Source organism: Pezoporus occidentalis, unplaced genomic scaffold (assembly GCF_034315485.1).
Source record: "Pezoporus occidentalis ecotype Australia unplaced genomic scaffold, CSIRO_AGI_Poc_V1 ctg102, whole genome shotgun sequence".
In the NCBI taxonomy this organism is placed as follows: Eukaryota; Metazoa; Chordata; class Aves; order Psittaciformes; family Psittacidae; genus Pezoporus; species Pezoporus occidentalis.
Window position 1 is genome coordinate 1,084,962 of NW_026912801.1, and position 18,370 is coordinate 1,103,331.

The 18,370-nt window shown below is 56.9% G+C and overlaps 1 protein-coding gene and 1 long non-coding RNA gene across 3 annotated transcripts in view; both read right to left on the reverse strand.

The window, feature by feature from the left end:
- Window positions 1–318: 318 nt before the first annotated feature.
- LOC134161915 (uncharacterized) lies at window positions 319–2,141 on the reverse strand. The gene is made up of 2 exons (XR_009964132.1): window positions 2,046–2,141; window positions 319–591 (listed from the first exon to the last, which is right to left on the reverse strand). It is a non-coding gene; the product is annotated as an uncharacterized LOC134161915 (long non-coding RNA).
- Window positions 2,142–9,383: 7,242 nt separating this feature from the next.
- SSH1 (slingshot protein phosphatase 1) overlaps window positions 9,384–18,370 on the reverse strand; it is a 31,334-nt gene continuing 22,347 nt past the window's right edge. For both annotated transcript variants that reach the window (XM_062615249.1, XM_062615259.1), the window contains 8 exons: window positions 17,486–17,680; window positions 17,156–17,249; window positions 15,937–16,065; window positions 14,913–14,959; window positions 13,932–14,078; window positions 13,134–13,334; window positions 11,666–12,296; window positions 9,384–11,199 (listed from right to left, as the gene is read on the reverse strand). In XM_062615249.1, coding sequence (XP_062471233.1) covers window positions 9,922–11,199; window positions 11,666–12,296; window positions 13,134–13,334; window positions 13,932–14,078; window positions 14,913–14,959; window positions 15,937–16,065; window positions 17,156–17,249; window positions 17,486–17,680 — 2,722 coding nt within the window. In that variant the 3' untranslated portion in view covers window positions 9,384–9,921. The remainder of the gene's footprint in view (window positions 11,200–11,665; window positions 12,297–13,133; window positions 13,335–13,931; window positions 14,079–14,912; window positions 14,960–15,936; window positions 16,066–17,155; window positions 17,250–17,485; window positions 17,681–18,370) is intronic.

Sequence of the window (18,370 nt, forward strand, 5' to 3'; positions counted from 1 at the left end):
TCCTGTGCGGGTTACATGCAGTAATAGATGTCACACACATCCCTTCCCACCCTGCTCTAGGAAAGGCATAGAAATACACAGCAAAAGGAAATGGATGCCCTCATGTCTTTTTCTTCCCCATCACCACACAGGACCATGAAATACAAATCCATTTCCTTGCAGCAAAGGGGAGGTGGTCCCAATGCATCATTAAAACGCTGAGACCCCAAATAAACCCCAAGCAATTCATCGCAACAGATGGGGTTTTCTTTGTTGCTGTCTCCACTACACCCAATGATTAAGGAGGAAGAGAGAGACCAGGAAGCAAACACGAGAAGGTAAAGAGTGAAGAGAGCAAGCTGGATTTTATTTCCACCACGAGCATCCTGGATGGACGCTTCCTATCGCTCTGCATAGCAGAAACACCCACCCAGGCCCCACACAGCGAGTGGGAGCTTTGAGCAGCAGCGTGAGGCTTGGCGCTGTGATTCCTGTGGCGCTCCACGTTACACTTAGCCCATTATCCTAGTCTCGTCCTCATTATTCAACCCGTTTTGAATCCTTTTGCCATCTTGTTCTGTTTCTCTCCCTGAGCAAGCTGGACCAAAGGTGCTGGAAAAATCAGAGGTATAAGAAAGGAATCACATAATGGTAAATGACCGCGAGGTGTTAGTGTTCAGTTAGGCAGGACGAGGATTGGGAAGGTGTGGTTAGGAACAGGTAGAAAAGAGCAGGCTATGCCACAGATGGGGAGCTATTCCTGCTCCTTACAGCAACGTCCTCACAGTTCAGTATTGAAATGGATCGTCTTGACCCTCCCTGCCTGTTTCTGCTGAAGGCCAAGGAGGTGAACATCTGTCAGGAGTGATTTAACTAGAACTGGGGACTGCCTTAGTGCCTTCTCCTCTTGTCTAAGATCACCCCCTGCATCCCCCCGCTCCTCCTGGGCAGGATGCTGAGGAGGACATCCCTGCCTGATGCCCCTGATGAAGCCACTCCACATCAGCTGCACCACTCGAGGAGGAGCACGGAGCCTGCCTGCATGCAGACACCCTGACAGCACCCGTGCAAGCTTCCCATCCCACCCCTGAGTCTGCCCGGTGGCACAGCCTGCCCTGACACCATGCACATCCCTATCTCCGCATCACCGGAACGACAACGCGCCTTCAGGTGCTTCCCGAGCGGATGGGGCCTGCTTTGCACCGCTGGGGGGCTTTTTGTTAGCACACAAACGCTGTGGCAATGTTCATTTTCTGACCTGGTTTCGTGCCTGCTGTGAATGAGAGCAATCGAGAGCACCACGGACCGAGCCCCGGGGGCGGATCGCACCCAGCGCGGAACTGAACACGCTATCGAGCCCCAAACCAGCACCGGTTTCCTGTGCCTTAAAACATCTATTTTCCCTTATAAGGCAAACCCCAGCTGCAGATTGTCAATGAGCAGAAGGTGAGCATTCACCAGCGTGGGGCTGAGCTGTGCCGGCGATGCCAAACTCCGACCGACCGCTTCCCATCGCTCCCTGTTGCTGCAGAGCCCCTGCCTGACCAGGGAACGTCAGGGCAGTGAAAGGGCTTCCGAGCTGGTGGCGTTCTCCTGGAAGGTTTGCTCAGCTCAGTCACGGTGCAGGGGAAGGAGAACGTCAAGGGCATGATGCCTCCTGCTCGTGCCAGAGCTGAAAGCACGTCTATCGGCCCACCCAATGCCTGGAGAGGCACACAGCATGACAGAAAGCATCATAAGGGCACTTTGGCACTGCACCTATTGATGCCAAGCAGTGTAGGTGTTATGAATAGTGAACTGATAGGTACAGGAGAGGCTTAAAAAGCAAATCTTTCTCCTAACACAGCGCCCCTGCACAAACCACTTCCACCGAGCAGAAGTAAAGTGGATTAACTCCCGATTCTCCTCCGGCCTCATCCCAATCACAGGTTGCTGAACGTGCACATCCCATCGGTTACACAAGGCACCTCTGCTCTGAGAACCCTCCAACCACCGTGCACCCCTTGCCCGCAGCCCTGCCCCGGGTCCCCACGGTCCCCATTGAGAGCCGAGCCCTCACCCCTCACCTTTCCTGGCCACGCCGGGCACCGGCGCCTTCCCCTTGGGCTTCTCGAAGGCCTTCTTGGCATCAGCAACTTTGAGCACGTTCTCATCCTCCTCCTCCTGCCTCCTCCTGCCCCCCGCTGCCCCCTGCCCCCGGGCAGGCTCCGGCACCACGGCAGCACCGCGGGGCTCCAGCAGCGCCTCCGTCATGGCCAGGGCCCTGCTCATGCTCAGGGCCAGGCTGTCCCTGCTGTGCGACCGGACAGGAGGGGCCGGGGGGGTCTTCCTGGGGCTGCGAGCATCGGGGACCGCGGCATCAGCTTCCCCTGCGAGCTGCTCCAGGAGCTGGGGGCTGCTCTGCCTCGAGAGCCTCGCGTTGTCGACAGCGGCCGGAGCGCAGTCCGCAGGAGCGGGGAGCATCCCCTGCAGGCCCCTGTCTCCGTGCTTCCAGGCCGGATCATCCTCCCCGTTCTGGAACGGGTCGGGAGCACCGTCAGGATGGAGGGCGAAGCTCATCGCCTGCCTGAAGCTTTCAGCCGCTTTGCTGCTCTCTCTGGGGACATAAGGAGGAGACGCGGTCGCCTCCTGCTTGCTCTGCAGGATGTAATCCATGAGCAGGGCGTTCCGCTCGAAGCTGTCTGACCTGATGGGGACACTCGGCTTGTGCCCCCCCGAGGGACAGTTCAGGGCCGCTTGGTTCACTTGCCTGCTCTCCGCGCTGCTCTCCGAGTCCGAGCGGCTCCTTTCCCTCCTCAGGGCAACTTGGGAAGCGTGGAGCCTGCTTAGGCTCGGGCTCGCCACGTTCCCATCCCCTGGGTACCCCTCCTGCATCACGGCCCCCCAGTGCTCCATCGCTTCCCATTCCTCCTCAGGTTCTGCTTCTGCCTCCTCCATGAGGCGCCGGTATTCGCTCTCCTCCAGCCTGTACACCACCGGCTTCACCGTCCTGCCCATGTGCCTGTGCCCGACCTCCAGCTCATAAACCTTCGGGGGGGCTTCTCCTCGCTCTCCTGACACGGGGTTATCCAAGCGCAGCTCCCACTGCTCTCTCCTGCTCATCCTGGCTTGCGCCTCGCTCCGGGGGTCGGGAAGGTGCCTGTGCCCCGGGCCCTCCTGCAGGTTACAGCCTTCCCGGGAAGCGGCGCGGTCCCTGCCCCTCTCCTGACGTGTGTCATCCCGCAAGCATCCACAGTGCTGCCAGGTGGAGGCTTCCATGGCCGGGGGCTCAGTGCCCGCAATCCCTGCTCCCAGCGCGCCGGAGCCGTCCAGCCCGGATCCCTTCCCACCTTGGCTCTCAGCACCGCCTTCCTTCTCCCTGCTCCGCTACTGGGAGAGCCGGAGGCAGCTTGGAAGCCTCCGTGCCTGGGTCACGGGAAGCGGCGCCTCTCAGCCTCATGCCCAGCCGAGATGGATGCGCGCACTGGGGCGATGGAGCCCATCCTCCGCAGGGTGCTTCCAGAGCTGATGCTGCGCTGGTCCCTATCCGGTCAATCCCACCTTGAAAAGCTCCCTCCAGCTTCTAACCTGCTGCTCCGGGGCACTTCACAGGCAGGATCTGGCTCTGCAGCCGCACGGACGCTCCGCTCCTCTCCTCCCCAGCCTGCTCCAGCAATGACTCCACTCCCCCCCCCGGTCCCGCTCGATCCTCCCCGGCTTCCCTGCGCTCCGCTCCCGCTGCTCCCCGAGCGGTTCCGTGCCAGGCCTGGGCAGGACCACGTCCGTCAGCTCCTCCGAGCAGAGCTTGGAAACCCGCACCCGTGCCCCTGGCACCGCTCCCTGCCCGGCGGCTCCTTCCTTGGAAGCAGCCGCAGCCTTGGGCTGCGTCCCAGTGCTTGGGGAGAGACAGAGCCTGCAGCGAGCCCGCGGGGACCGGCCGGGATGGGTCCCTGGGGATGCGCCAGTGCTCAGGGCACCGCTGCGGCACAGGGGAGAGCAGCCGGGACAAACCGAGCCCGGGAACGGGGAGTCCCTGGCTTCTCCCCCATGGGTGCTCTGGGTGCTCCTCTGCGCATCCCTCCTCCCGCCGGGGGATGCTGCTGCCAAACGGGCTCCCGTGGGGGGGGAGCCGAGGGCTCTGATCCGTTTATACACAGCGGGATGCCTGGAATTGCACGGGCCGAGCGGCTCCCACCCGGCAGCTCTTCCCAGCGCTTTGCCTTTTATGGTGCACGAGGTGCCGAGCCTGAGCCGGGGCAGCATCCCGGCCCGGGATACAGGGAAGCACCTACATGGGCCCTATGGGGAGGCCGGGGGCTGCTGCACCCCAGTGTCAGCCCAAACAGGCCCCGAGCATCCCACTGACACCTGGGGCTGGAAAATCCTCATCCGGAGCCCCCGGGGATGCAGCATCACTGGGAACACGGCCGACGCTCGCACGGCTGCATGGATTGAACCCGGACCGCAGTCTCCCATGATGCCATCACCTCATCCCTGCTCCAATGGGAAGGAGCAAGGGATGAGCCCGGGAGCCAGGCTGGGATGGGGTTCATGGATGCACATTGCAGAGCTGCTCCAGGGCAGTGAAACACCTTCTGTTACCGCTGCAGGGTTTAAACCCCTGCGGAGGCTGCCCCCAGCCCCATGGGGTGAACCTGCCCCGATTCCAGGCTCTTCCCATTGAGCCAGCACCGAACCCAGTCTGGGAGCCGCGGTTTGGGGATATCACCTCCTGCCTTGCCCTTGACGTGCTCCCAGCGCTGCAGGGAGCTGCAGTTTGGCCCTGCCGAGCTCTGCTTCCCTGGGAGCTGCTTATTTAACACTCGGGACAGCCCGACAGGGACCGGCAGCTCCTGCACCCGCTGCATAAAAGGCGATGGCAGCTGCTGCAGGCACCGGCGCCGCATCCCTCACACCAGACAGGAAGAGACTTTTAGGGAAGAGGAGGGCAAGGGCTGAGGCTGGCGCAAACCCGGATGCTCCCGGTGCCACTGCAGGCACTGAAGTGCAGCACCAGCCCTTTGCATCCTTCATAGAACCAGGCTGGGATGGGTTGAAGGGACCTTAAAGCTGCTCCAGCTCCAACCCCTGCCACAGGCAGGGACCCCTTCCACTGGAGCAGCTTGCTCCAAGCCCCTGTGTCCAACCTGGCCTTGAGCACTGCCAGGGATGGGGCAGCCACAGCTTCTCTGGGCGCATCACTTTGTTCACCCAAACCAGCCAAACCCCATCTGTTCCCCCCCAGTGACAGCACCACAACCCTTGCTCACCCCTGCGCTCATCCAACCCCAATGTGAAGCCAGGAAACCATCCTGCTCCCATCAGGGACACAGAATGGACTTGGAGGCTCACTGAGGGGATCACCCCTTGCAGCTGCTCTGTGGGGCAGGCAAGGTGAGGGGCTGGGCTGGATCTCCCATCTTCCCATCACCCCATGGCCCAATGGGACAGCCCCCAGTGCTGGCTGCCCCAGCACCAGATGCCCATGGAAGCGTCAGGCTCCAGCATCTCCCTCCACCACCGAGGCTATAAATAACCCCTCCGAGAGACCTCGTGTTGCTCCCGCTGTTGTGGTGTTGCCATGGCAAAGCCAGGCAACAGGATGTGACACCCGGCTCCACCAAGAGCCAGCCTCAACCGTAACAAGGAGAGAGGACGTGAACTCACCGGCAGCCACAGGCACCCCCGGCCATCGCGTGGTCCTCAGTGCGTGACCTCCTGCAGCTCTGGGGATGCAGATGTGGGGGGAGATGCTTTGATGAGCAGAGAGGGCATCGTCCTGAGCATCACCGGGGAGAAGTGAATGCGAGGAGCTCACAGCAAGGCTCCAGGACTCCAGGCTCCAGGACTGACTGATCCAAGGGCCTCGGGAACACGCTGCAGCCGGGTCGCTGCTGTCTGCCTGAGCCTGAGCCCTGGTGCGAGGCTCAGCACAAGCTCCAGCCCTGCTGGGGTGAACCCCCACGGGGTAAGGCTGGGAGCACGCACCCCTCCCCTGCTCTCCATCACGTCGCAGCCTCAATGCACATCCGGGCAGCTCTGGAAGGCCCTGACACGAAGCCAGGAGCTCCAGCTCAATGCAGGGTCTCCATCCTTGCCCAGGGGAGCATCAGACACCAGCTCCAGCTCCCGCAGCAGGAACCTGCCCGTGCGGCTCCAGACCCTGCTCCCGCATCGGGGGCAGAGCCGCAGCTGCACCAGGGATGCTGTTGGGTGTAAACCCACCCAACCCTGCACAAACCCACCCCAGGGCTCCCTCTCCATCCCCTCCAGGCTGTTTTCCCAGCTGGGGACCTGCTGCCCCTGTGGGTCCCCGCGGGGCTGTGGGTGCAGCCGGAGAGGTGCTGGGGACAGGAGGCACCATCAGCCACACGTGGTGCCCCAGTGATGGTGCCAAATCCAAGCCAGATCAACCCCAACCGCCCCGAACCCCACCAGTGCTGGTGGGGTAAATGACTCCTTGAGGCAAGGGGCTGCCAAGGGAAACACGGACACGTTCCTGCCCGGAGCAGCTCCGAGCAGGAGCAATCCCCCCAGCACCAGGCTCCGGAGGCAGATGCTCAGTTTGCCTTTAAAGGCAAAACGTGGATGCCCGGGAAGGGCTGGTCCCAGCTCGGGTGCATCCCGGAGCAGCAGCATGGGGCAAAGCGCCGCATCCCAGGGTTTAGCTCTTGGCTTTCCCACTGGGAACGTGAGCAGAGCGGGGCTGCGGGAATTAACCCCTCCTGTCCCTGTGGCCCTCTCCAAACCAGCACTGTTCCATGTGCCACAGGCAGGGCTCAGCATGGAGCAGGCAGTCAGAACGGGAGCAGCTTCTCCTCAGCCCCATCCTGGGCTCTCCCCTAGGTGGGACTCGCACGTTCCAGTTGCACTCCTGCCTCCAGGAACCGTGTATCCCGATTTCATTCCCTTCTTTCCCCCCTTATAAAACCCCCCTGCGTGACCCTGTGCCACAGCTCGGGTGCATTTCCAGTGCTCGCCATCCCAGCGAGGCAGCTGCACTGCAAGGACACAGCCGAGAGGGACAAGGGACAAAGGCACCTCCTGACCCGGCCTTCAGGGTGACAGAGAACAGCCGGGACCCCAGCAATGGGACCGGATGGGAGGAGAGGACACGGGAAGAGCGGCGGCTGCTGCTGGGAGCACGCGGGGTCCGTTCGGTCCTTCCCACGTCCCCAAGCGCCGCAGGGCTCGCTCAGAAAGGAGAACGGAACAAAAAGGTTTATTTCTCTTTCCTCACAAGAAGCACAGAAAACGTACATTTTACACCCAAAAGGTAAAAAAAAAAAAAAAAAAAGTGCATTATGCCTCGTACAGTACAAAAGATGCTGCTCGTTTCGATAGAAAACCAGGCCTCAGAAACACCACGGAGTCAAAGGAACGGTTGTTAGCAGAGTACAGCACCCGAACAGCCACAGCATCACCCACCCCTCCTCCCGGCAGGACCAGGATCACCTCCTGGGGGATGCCTACTGCTACCACCCAGCCCCGGGCCGGACCAGCTGCCTGGCAGGCAGGGACAGGGTTTGGGTGCGCAGCCGGGGCTCCGCGTCGGGGCCATCCCCCTGGATCCCCCATCCCGTTCCTGCAGCAATGCAATGCATAGATCAACCAGGAGCACTGGGAGCTGGGGGGGAGCAGCAGTGGCACACGCAGCCCTTTGGTTGCACCGGGTACAGGGCAGGGGGAAGCGGGGTCGGCAGCGCTCTCGCTGCCGCCCAAAACACCGAAAGCACCGGGACACAAAGAAGAGCAAGCAGCAGAGTAAGAGCTCAGCACGAACACAGTGTTTGTAAACCAGGGTTAAGGCACTCCATCGGGAAGGAACAGTTACGCCACGCGGGAGAGGACGAACACAGCTACCTCCTCATGCAACAACGCTACCGAAGCCTGCACGCGCCGGCGCTTCGGCTACAAACCCATCCCAATGGCACACGGGTGCTGCCCGAGCCCCTCAACCGAGCCTCTATCCAGGGCTGGGGTTGGTCCAGGCAGAGCCAAGCCAACGTGGGCAGAGCCCAGGGAAGCAGTGGTTTATGTGCAGCACCCAGCAGGCACTGGAGGGAGCAGGGAGGAAAGATGCACGTTGGCGTGCATCAGGTAATGGAATCCTTCCTCAGTTATCCCAACCCAGCTCTCCCAGTGGCCGGGCAGCAATGGGAAGTGGCTGTAGTTTAACACAGAGCAGAGAAAAGCGACCCTGCCATCAGCCATGGTAAGCCGAGGAGAGGGATGAGGCCATGCTGGGAGCAGGAGGCACAAAGTCCCTCGAGGTGGCTGCTCCCAGCCCTCCAAGGGGGCCCCCTTCATGCGTGGGAATCCGGGAGGGAACAAGGGCAGGAAAGATGGAGCAGATACAGGTTTATTGCAGCAGATCTGGACGTGCAGCCGTGGAGCACAGGGTTTCCACTCTGAACACGACCCAGCATCTTCTCAGCCCCAGCAGCAGACTCATGGGCCCTGTCCAGCAGCTCCTGCCTCAAACCGCCTCCCAAGGGTGGAATGGGGAGGACGCCTCAAGCTAGGAATGCACATCCAATTCCAGCCCCTTTAAGAAGGGACATTCATCCGACCGCAGCCCTGGCAATTCCTCACACTTAATGCAAAGAGGTAGGGCACTGAGGACACCAAAAGCACAGAGCTCCCTGGCTGGAGCCAGGGCACTTCTGATTACCAGAGGCTCAGCACCCACTGCCGCAGCCCCGTGAGCCCCACCTCAAAGAGGGGATGTTGAGAATGGCTTCCGATGGGGATGTGGAGCTGTGGGGAGCTCACTGGGGCTCGGTGAGCACCCAGGTTTGGAGCACGATCCCTGCCATGCTTCTCAAGTCTTCCCCCCTGACCTGGCCACGTCTGGCACGGAGCAGCTGAGCACCACGAGCACCTCAATGCGGGTTAGGGCTGCTTCCCTCTCCTTCGTGTGAAGGGAGATCCCACCGCCACCTCCAACACCCCCCTCTCACTGCAGCCACCCAGGCTCCTGGAAACACCCCCCCCAGGCTTCCCAAACCCGGGACACGGGAACTGTTCTACCAAATCCAACAGGAGAGACACGATCACCGACTGCAAACACGCGGGACACCAAGGAGCAGCCCCTCCACAGCGCGTCCCCGCAGCCCCACGAGGGGTCCACGACACTGACACAGCATCACACAAAGCTTCACGAGGGTCCACGGTCACTCACTGGCCAAGCTCATCGTTAGCACTGGGACATTACAGACGCCGTGACAGCAACACCACCCCACGAACACAACCCCGCTCCACGGTGACAGTGACACAGCACCAACGCAAGGCTGCGACAACCAGGTCACAGAGTCAACACGAACACAGCTCAATGCTCCTTCACTTCACAGCCAGCAAAGCCTCTGTCTCCTGTGGGCCTTTCCAGCTCCCATCAAGGGAATCCCTTCAAACAATGGAAGTGCTGTGGGAAAAGCCTTTAAAAAAGACAAACGACAACCCAAGACTCCAAGTCAGCAGGATCAGAGGTAGTGTTCGTGTCGCCACTCTAAGGAGTTTTCCACAAGTGCCCTGTTTTCACTGGAGACTCGTGTTTGTTCTGTAAGAAGTCGTGACTGATTCTTCTGAGTCTTTGAAACAGAGCATTTCAGCATTTCCTATATATATAGATAGATAAATAGCACGGTATCTATCTATATACACACACAAACCCACATTATTATAGTTGGCAAACAGTACTAGGAAGAGCATCCTGCAGGACAACGGGCAATTCACACACAAGGTCCTCTTCTAAGCCATGCAATACGTTTTATTTTCCCTTGTGCCATTCACCATGACCCAGTATGGGTTTTCTTTCTCTCCCCACTTAAGAGTACAAGCGGGGGGACGGGGACGAAGATGCGGCATCAGACGAAGCACTGCAGCTCAGATGACAAACTGCATCTGTGCAATGAATAAACGCCATGAAGCCCTCAAAACCCCCTGCGCCCCCCACGGAAGGCATCAACTTTTGCCCATCCAGAGCGTGTTCTTCAAGTTTCCAACCGCTGGCTTCGCTGCCAGCTTGGAGGTGACGTCTGCACCCCTGAGCGTGGACTGTGGCTCACAGAGCACGGAAGACTCGCTGGAAACGGCCTCCTTGGAGTCCGTTACGGTGGACACCTCCATGTCACTGGCTAAGTCCTCAGAGGACAAGTTCAGACACCCCAGCTTGGCGAGGGAGTTGGACCTCTTCAGAGGGGAGGACACAGTCAAGCCCGCCAGCCGCAGCCTGGTCTCGATCTCCTGAGTCCGCTGCTTCACGAGGCCGGGCTTGCCCCGCACGCTGTGGATGCTGTCGCTGCTGGAGCTGCGCGTCAGGTTGGAGCTGCGGGAGGAGGACGGGGTGTAGCAGATGGTCTTGAGGAAGTCCTTGGTGAAGCTGCTCGTGTGCTCCAGGCGGCAGGCCACAGGCGTGGAGGTTTTCTGGGAGATGCCCTCTGAGCCGCGCTTCACCTCCGCCTTCGCCGCGTTGTGCTCCGCATCCTCGGGCATCAGCGGCGCTGGTCCCAGCAGAGGCACGAGGGTGGGATGTGAAATCAGATCCTCGCTCTCCTCCATGATGCCGGAGTCCACCCTGCTCAAGGGGCTCTCTCTGAGCAGGGATGAGGTGTCCGAGGGCAGGCTCTTCAGCCGCTCCAGCTCTTTGGTGTGCTTCCTAACCAGACCTGCCTTCTGCAGCTGGATAAGAGACTCCTGATGCTGCATCAAGTAACTGTTTGCACTTGGCTTTTCCAAGTCTTTACTGAACAAGTACTTCAGATCCTTGGTAGGTTTGCTGTCTTTTCTGGCTAGAGACTCCTCTTTTACCACTTCCACGTGAAGGAGGCTCTTGTCACAGTGTGAGTTTCTCCTGGGCAGAAGAGTTTTGACCGGAGTTTTTGGTGCATCCTTTCCCTTCTCCAAAACACTGCAGTGCTGATCAAGTGATTTGCCAGCCCCAGCCTCCAGAGCACCAGTTCCTGGCGACAGAGGAAGCGGAGCCTCGTTGGTTCTAGTTCTGATTGCCTCCTCCAAGCGTGCCTTGCTGGGCAGGTGCTCTGCCAAGTTGGAGTTGATGTGGGAGAGGAAGGCTGGCTGCGTGCAGATGGTGGCGGTGCTGCGACGCATGGTGCTGGAGTTCAGCCTCTCACACTGCTCCCCAAAGGAATCTGGAGACAACCCAGCTGAGGAATACATGCAGTCAGTGCAGGACTGGTAGGAAGGCTTCACCTTACTGAGGATCCCAAACACGGCATCGTGCTGCGAAAGAGAAAAGAGGTATAGGTAAAGGCTCACAGAACCGGACATCGGCCATCAGAAGAGAGGCACAGAGCACAGGATATAATTACAGCCAAGCACACTGGAAACAAAGCCCATTTCCACTTCTCTTAAGGCCCTGCAGCAGACACAAACACCACTTACTTTCTCAGCAGACAGCATCTCCAATGGAAGAATACCTCCCCGTCCAAGTGATGGTCATGCAAGCTGCCCCAAGCGGTTTACAGGGCTCTCGCATGCGTGCGCTCCCTCTCTGGCATCTAACTCCATAGCTTGGGCAAGCAAAGCCATGTTCAGAAGCACTTCGAAAAGGAAGCGGCTCATCATGGAATGAAAGGCTTTATCCGAGTCAAATGAAACTGTGCTACGAAGATGAGAAGAGCAGTTTCACTTGCAGCAGAGTCAGCCTCAGCCATGCTAATCACCTCCGTTTCACCTCCATACGCACCTCAAAATCCTCTGGGCAGCTCCTTTTGCTGTTGTTGTTGTTCAAGTTCTCTCTGTTAAGCCTGCTCTCCTCCTTGTGCATGGACAAGCGCCGCTTCCACTTCTCCATTGGGTTTTCCTCCCTGACAACGTCCTCCCTGTGGTCCCCAGGGCCCAGCACCATCCTTGCCTTCCGGGGGCTGAAATCCAGCTTCTTCTTCGCCTCCTTCTCACAGAAGCTGCTCATCTCTGCCAGCGGCTCCGCGGTCTCCAGGGCTCTTGCTGTCTCTAGCATCCTCCCCTCTGACGGTGCAGATGGCTGCTGGGACAGCAGCGAGGCAGCGCGCTCCGCAAGCACATCCCGCTCCAGCTCCTCCACGGGGAAAAAGCCCTCTCTGTCACCGGGAATCTTGTTCTCCAGCAGCGTGTCCGAGAGGCGGCGGAAGCAGTAGTTGAAGCCCACGGGCACGTCGGTGCCGGCGCGGTTGTCCAGGTACGCCGACTGCGAAGGCATGTCCAGGTCAGCCAGGCGGTTCTCCAGGTCGATGTCCAAGCTCTCGAGGAGGAAGTCGCTCGACCCCGGGGTGCCGTCTGTGTTGGGGGGCAGGTTGCTCTCTGCCTGCTGCTTCCACAGCTTGTTGTGGCGCTGCTTGCTGGGGAGAGGGGCAAAGACACAAGCGACCATCGTCACACTGGAGGATGCTCAGCTCCGGGCACATCCCTCCCTGTCCGCAAGCCAGGACTGAAATGATGACCCCTGGGGCCAGCCCAGTCCCACCTGGACAAAGCCATCTTCAGCATCAGGGTTTAGTCCCTCCTGCCTGCCCACTCCAAGGTATCTTTAACCCAGCAGACTCATAGCCCTGCACTGCACCCGTAACAGGAAATGCCCTTCAGGGCAGAGGGGCACAGAGCCCTTCATCAGAGCAAACCACCCTGAAGCAACATCTCTGCACGTCTCACGGCACAGCTCCTGATGAACTGGAGTGACAAATCTTCCTCTCCTTCCCCCAGCAGAGCAGAGGCCAAGTGGAGCACGCAGAAACCCTTGTTAGATACAACAGTGCTCAGGATGACAAAGACCTGTGGCTGGCATGGTCACCCAGACCTGCAAATGATTTGCTTCCCACACCGCCCGAGCTCAGTTCTGCCTCATCACCCAAGAACAATGTTTTGCTGAACAGCCCTGGCTGCTGAGGAACACAAACACACTTCCCACACGCAGAGCGACCTGCACTGCATTAAACCAGAGCAGAGCTCCCTGGAAGACAGCTAATTTTCACCCAGGGAGGCCTGGCACAGAAAGGGTTTGGGAAAACACCATTAGCCCAGGCTTCTGCAGCTGCCCTTCTAAATAGGACCCTTCAGACCGTAGCACTGAGGAGTCTGAGCAACAAATCACATGGTTTGTGATATGAAAACATGAGGATGCCTAAAATTGGCCCCTTCACTCCCTGCCAGTCACCTCTCTGTTCCTCCTGGCGCCTTACCTCGCATCTAAAATGCCTTCGTACTCCAGCAGCTGCCTCATGAAGCCTGCGTTCGGCCTCGCGATGCTGCGTTTCTGCTTCACGTAGTTGTAGGCCTTTTCCAGGGACCAGCCAAACTCCTTCATCGCGTAGGCGATGACGGTGGATGCCGAGCGGCTCACACCCATCTTGCAGTGCACCAGGCACTTGGAATGGTTCTTCCTGCAGGAGGGCAAACAGGAAAACACCTCTCACTGTCTGGTTATGGTATCGGCTGTTACACAGGGCAGGGAGAGCGCCGTGTCCTCCTGAGCACCCCAGCACTGCGGATCAGGTTAGAAACCTTGTGGGGTTAAGTGAGCCACAAGAGGAATCTCTCTCCAGAAGTTAGGGAAGGGCAGCCTCGGTCATGCTGCCACTTGAGGGATCACCAGGAAGCCTCCCTGCCTGCCCAAATCTTTGGATACAGGGAGAAGCAGGAACAACCTGAGTGTAGAAGCCCAGCAGGGTTTGATGGGCTCTGTCACCATCTCTTGCCTGCAGAGACGGCGGGGGCTAGTCCAACATGGACATGGGTTGGAGCATTTCCAGAGCTTGGGAAGGGGAAATATCCTTGTTCCTTTCTGTTAGTAACAATAATAATAAAGTATCATCAGCCAGGAGCAGGGTAATGCCAGTACAGGAAGAGACAAGGGCCAGGGAAGTTCCAGGAACGCATCCTCCCCGGATTCAAGAAGGATTCAGCCCCATGCTGGATGAAGCACAGGGGGCATGGCTCGGATGTGTCCTCCCACAGGTCACAGTCCCCAGCCCACTCACTTGGCCTTGTTTATGAAGTGGTAGGCCTCGTTCCAGTGAGCCAGGAGGTCGGTGGTCTCCTCGTCGTACACGCGGATGTTGTGATAGGCGAACAAACCAGGGAAGAAGTTATCAATTTCCCTGGTCACATTCAAGATGTAGTCAATGCTGCGGAGAGCACAAAGAAAACAGACCTGAAATGGCACGGCTGTGAAAGAGGAGCTGATGCACACTGTGAAGACCTTGAAGTATCCCAGAATCCTGGTTTATGGTGGAAGGCACCTTAAAGCTCCTCCAGCTCCAACCCCTGCCACGGGCAGGGACCCCTTCCGCTGGAGGAGCTTGCTGCAAGCCCCTGTGTCCAACCTGGCCTTGAGCACTGCCAGGGATGGGGCAGCCACAGCTTCTCTGTGCTACTGAGCAATGTTTTTGAGGTTCTCACCTCATGCTTGGTGTGTGCCTTGGGCAAGCAGCAAATATTTCTATGCTAAATTCTCCCTCAGCCAAAAAACATGAAAGTCTATGAAGCCAAGTGGTGGTGTGGTGATGAGAGCGTGGTGACAGAGCCCTGCACTGCCTGCCCGGGCAGGTGAGCTGGAGATTGCTCATCCACAGGAAGCTCTGCTCCATTCAGACAGAGTTTTCCCCTCAGCTTAGTGCTGTACTACTTGCTGTTCTGTAGCCTGCAGGAATTCACACCCGACTCAACATCCTGGATGGACATTTCACACTCAGCTGTTACCCGCTGGAGGGGTATCAGAGATCTTGATGTGCTTCACGAATGACAAGTTTGCTTGTTTTCACTCCACATGTTATTGATAGGAAGAAGATAGGAAAGATTTCCCCACCAAGCAGCTGATGGTAAGTTACCCATGTTATTGAGAATAGGCCCAAACTCATGCCCCTGCTGTCTACAAACTTCATATGTCATCTCAAGAGGCCTGAGCATGAGTTAAAAGCAAACAGCTGGAGTTACTTGGTGTTTGGAAGGTCAGTACTCACCCTGAGCCCTGCAGCTCCTCGAGGTTGGAGGCATTCCACTCGGAGCCCTGCAAAGCCACAAAAGACACATTTCAAAGGAGCACAAGAGCATCCCCGTTTTCCTCAGGTTCTGCAATGCCCCAGCCCGGGCCATCTTCCTTAGCTGAAACACTGGGAACAGCCTCTGGAATATGGCACAGGGCAGGCAGTGCTGCTGCTCAGCACAGAGAGGTCCTGTCTGACAGGCATTACACCCTCCCTTAAGGAGGCCAGTGTGTGTGACTGAGCACATCCCGAATCACTGCCCCTGCCCACTCTGGATTTTTAAAGACAGACATAAATAGTGCAGGGAGAGCTACGTGTGGCATGACTGGGATCACAGTACATGAGAAGGGAGGCAAATCCTGAAAGCTCTGTGGGTGGTTATAACTTAGGTGTCCCCCCCCCATATCTGCAAACCAGGAAGCTAAAAAAGGGGTTTAAAAGCAGGTTTTGCTCTCAGACACGAGCATTTCCTCTGCCTCTCTCCAGAAGAGCAATAAAAAAAGACCCAAGCATAACGGGCACAAATGTGCTCATCTCCAGCAAGTCTTTGTTCCAGATGGCAGTGCCTGGTTTTGCTTGGAGTACCATCTAGTGGCAAAAGATTAGATGAAACACAGACCGTCCTTTGCTTCTGCACGAGCTGGGACATCACCTTCAGCCTCAGTCTTTACATAGCTCTGGCCATGCCACAGAACCTCATAGGCTTAGTCAAGATGCAGTGACCCTAACCAGAGCCCAAGAGCAAACGGGTTTCTTTTACAGCCTTTTGCTTGCTGTAAAAGAAAAATCTCCATTGCTAGAAATAGAAAATGAACACGTACAGAGACAGGATCAACCTGCCAGGAAAAGGATTCTGTCAAGGCCTAGAGTCTGTAACACAGCCAGAATAAAGGGCTCATGGAGCACAACTCAGCCTTGACACCAAATTCAGCTTCCTCTAAGCCCAACTCACTGCCACTGAGCCTCTTGCTATGCTAGAGCTCCAAGCCCAGCAGCTTACCAGGTATAAATGATCAAAAATGAGAGATGGTTTGTCCATCTGACCCAGGATAAGCAGCATTTCATTGTCTATGAATTCCTTGAATTCCTTCAAGTTGCAGTTCATGTGTTTCTCCAGCTCATTTCGGATCTGCAGAGCAGGAAACAAAGGATGCCACCTAGAATCACATCTGCTCAATAGAAACACCTGCAAGGAGTGAATAGCGGCAGCAGCACTGGTGAAGAGAGAGATTTTCAGTGCTCTCCCATTTTAAAACACCAGGGCATGGACATAACAGCCCTCTCCCTGCCCCTCAGCTTCAGGAAGGGGCAAAGCAAAGCAGCACAACTTTGTCTGATCCACCATGGAAAATTCCTGCAGGAAAAATCAAAGCATCTTGACTGCACCAAGCAGGAACACGTACACAGACTGAGGAGTTCTCAGCTTACGCCTACAACTTGTAGCACTGCTGTTACACAAGAGAGTAGCTGAAGCCTTCATTGCTAAGCTTAGGAAGGAAAGCCCTGCATGTTAATAGCCTGCCTTGGAAAACAAAACCCAAACCCCAAAGAACCATTTCCATTTGCCTGGAATCTGCCTGCACTGCGGGCAGCCTGTGGGATGGACCCAAGCTAGCTTAAGCCTTGACTTGTGATTTTCCATCCATAAACCCACTAGCAAAATGCTGTCTCTGCAAGCCCCTCTGACACTTGTTCAGGAACAAAGAAGATAAAACCTTAAAATGAAGCCAAGGGAGAAAGGAAGGCTCATACTCTGCTCTGCACTGTCCACGAGCAAGTGGAGATCGCTCATCCAACACAGCTGCGAGGCCTCCAGCCACCAGCTGCAGCTTTTGGGAGTGCTGCCTTTGCTTGTGTCATCTGAGGGATGCATCGAGGAGTAAGTGTCTATAAAGTCAGTGCTTGGGCATGCCCACCACTGTTACAACCCAACTGTCATGGGAGGCATCACCTCCAGTGTCACCTGGCTGGCAAAGAACCAGGCACTGTGAGCTGGGAGCCACATACTTGTTACTAAGGTTGTGAAAAACGACATGGATGTGGCATTACCCCGATTGCCCTGCTGGGAAAGAGGGGAATAGCAAAGCCAAAGAGCAGAGCCTTTCAGATACACGCTGAGAAACCAGTGACACCTTGGCATATGGTGTCTCTTCAGCAGTGCAGCGCTCCCTGGAAAAGCAGTCTAGCAGGAAGAATGAGATAGCAGGAATTACATTTACCTCCTTGGAAGTGACATTTTCCAGGTCTTTGCTCATCATGATGCTCCGGAGTTTGGCTTTAATGAGCCGTTCTGTTCGTTCCCTTTCAGTTGGCCTGGAAAGGCAAAGGAGAGGATGTTGTCTCCAAGCTGGCAGCAAACCCACGCTGCAACTCAAGCAGTGCAGGAGTGGTGGGAAAGACTTGGATTAAAAGTGATTTTTATGGGAATAATGGAAGAAAAGCATTAAGACTTGGAGAAAAGAAAGGAAAGGAACCACGGGAGGAAGAAGAGAGAAAAGGGAGATTCCTCTCATGAGCAAGGCCAGCTTCTAATGAAATGCAGAACTAACTTGTCAACAAACAGTGCTGGTGAGTCAGGGCGGGTGGATTCCAGGTCCTGCATCGCATTCCACTCGTTGATGCAGCTCTGGTCCGAGCTGATGCAGCTTTCGTAGTAGGTGGCCCACACCAAGGCCACCCCGCCTGGGAAGTAGTTGTATCTCCTTGCCACCTCACAGGCTTTGTGGAGGATCTGTAGAGCGGACCTGCAAGTTTGGAGAATGAATTTGTGCAGCTGTGAGCAGCAGGGGCAGACAGAGCAGGATGTGAGCGATTATCACAGAGAAAATCAAGACTTTCAGCAGTTGGTTACAGTTTGCTTTGTGAAAGCAGCAGATTTTTTGTATCAGAGTTCAAAGAGGGCACAAACTGGCCCTTGGAGACCTCCTCAAGAGCCGGTCCAAGGCAGAGGCCAAATCTTGTCCTGATTAACACGCAAGCCCAAGGCACAAGTCGCTCTGGGATTTAATCATTAGTTAACTTGTGAAACCAGACCAAAGGAAAATAAAGAACATGGACAATTTTCAAAGCACCTTCAGCAAGGAGTCAGATGCACATTCACCAGCATTCTTGGCCCCTGACATGCTCTGGGGACAAGGCCCAGATTGGGTCATTTGTTTTTGCACATTCTAGCATTACTTTTTCCTTCCTTCCCTCCTCATACTTTTCTCTTTTTAAGGTTCTTACTCCAAAGATGTCATTGTACTGAACACATCAACCACATCTGAGGCTGCCAACAGGAGGGGCCGAGTTCAAAAGTGACAGGAACAAGAGTTGCATTTGTTTCTGTACCCAATCGTCCCTAGCACGACACCCTTCTCTACATCTGTATCTTTTCCCTCTCAGATGCAGCAAAGTGAGGGATCTCAGGAGGCTCCAAGAGGAGGCAGCCAACT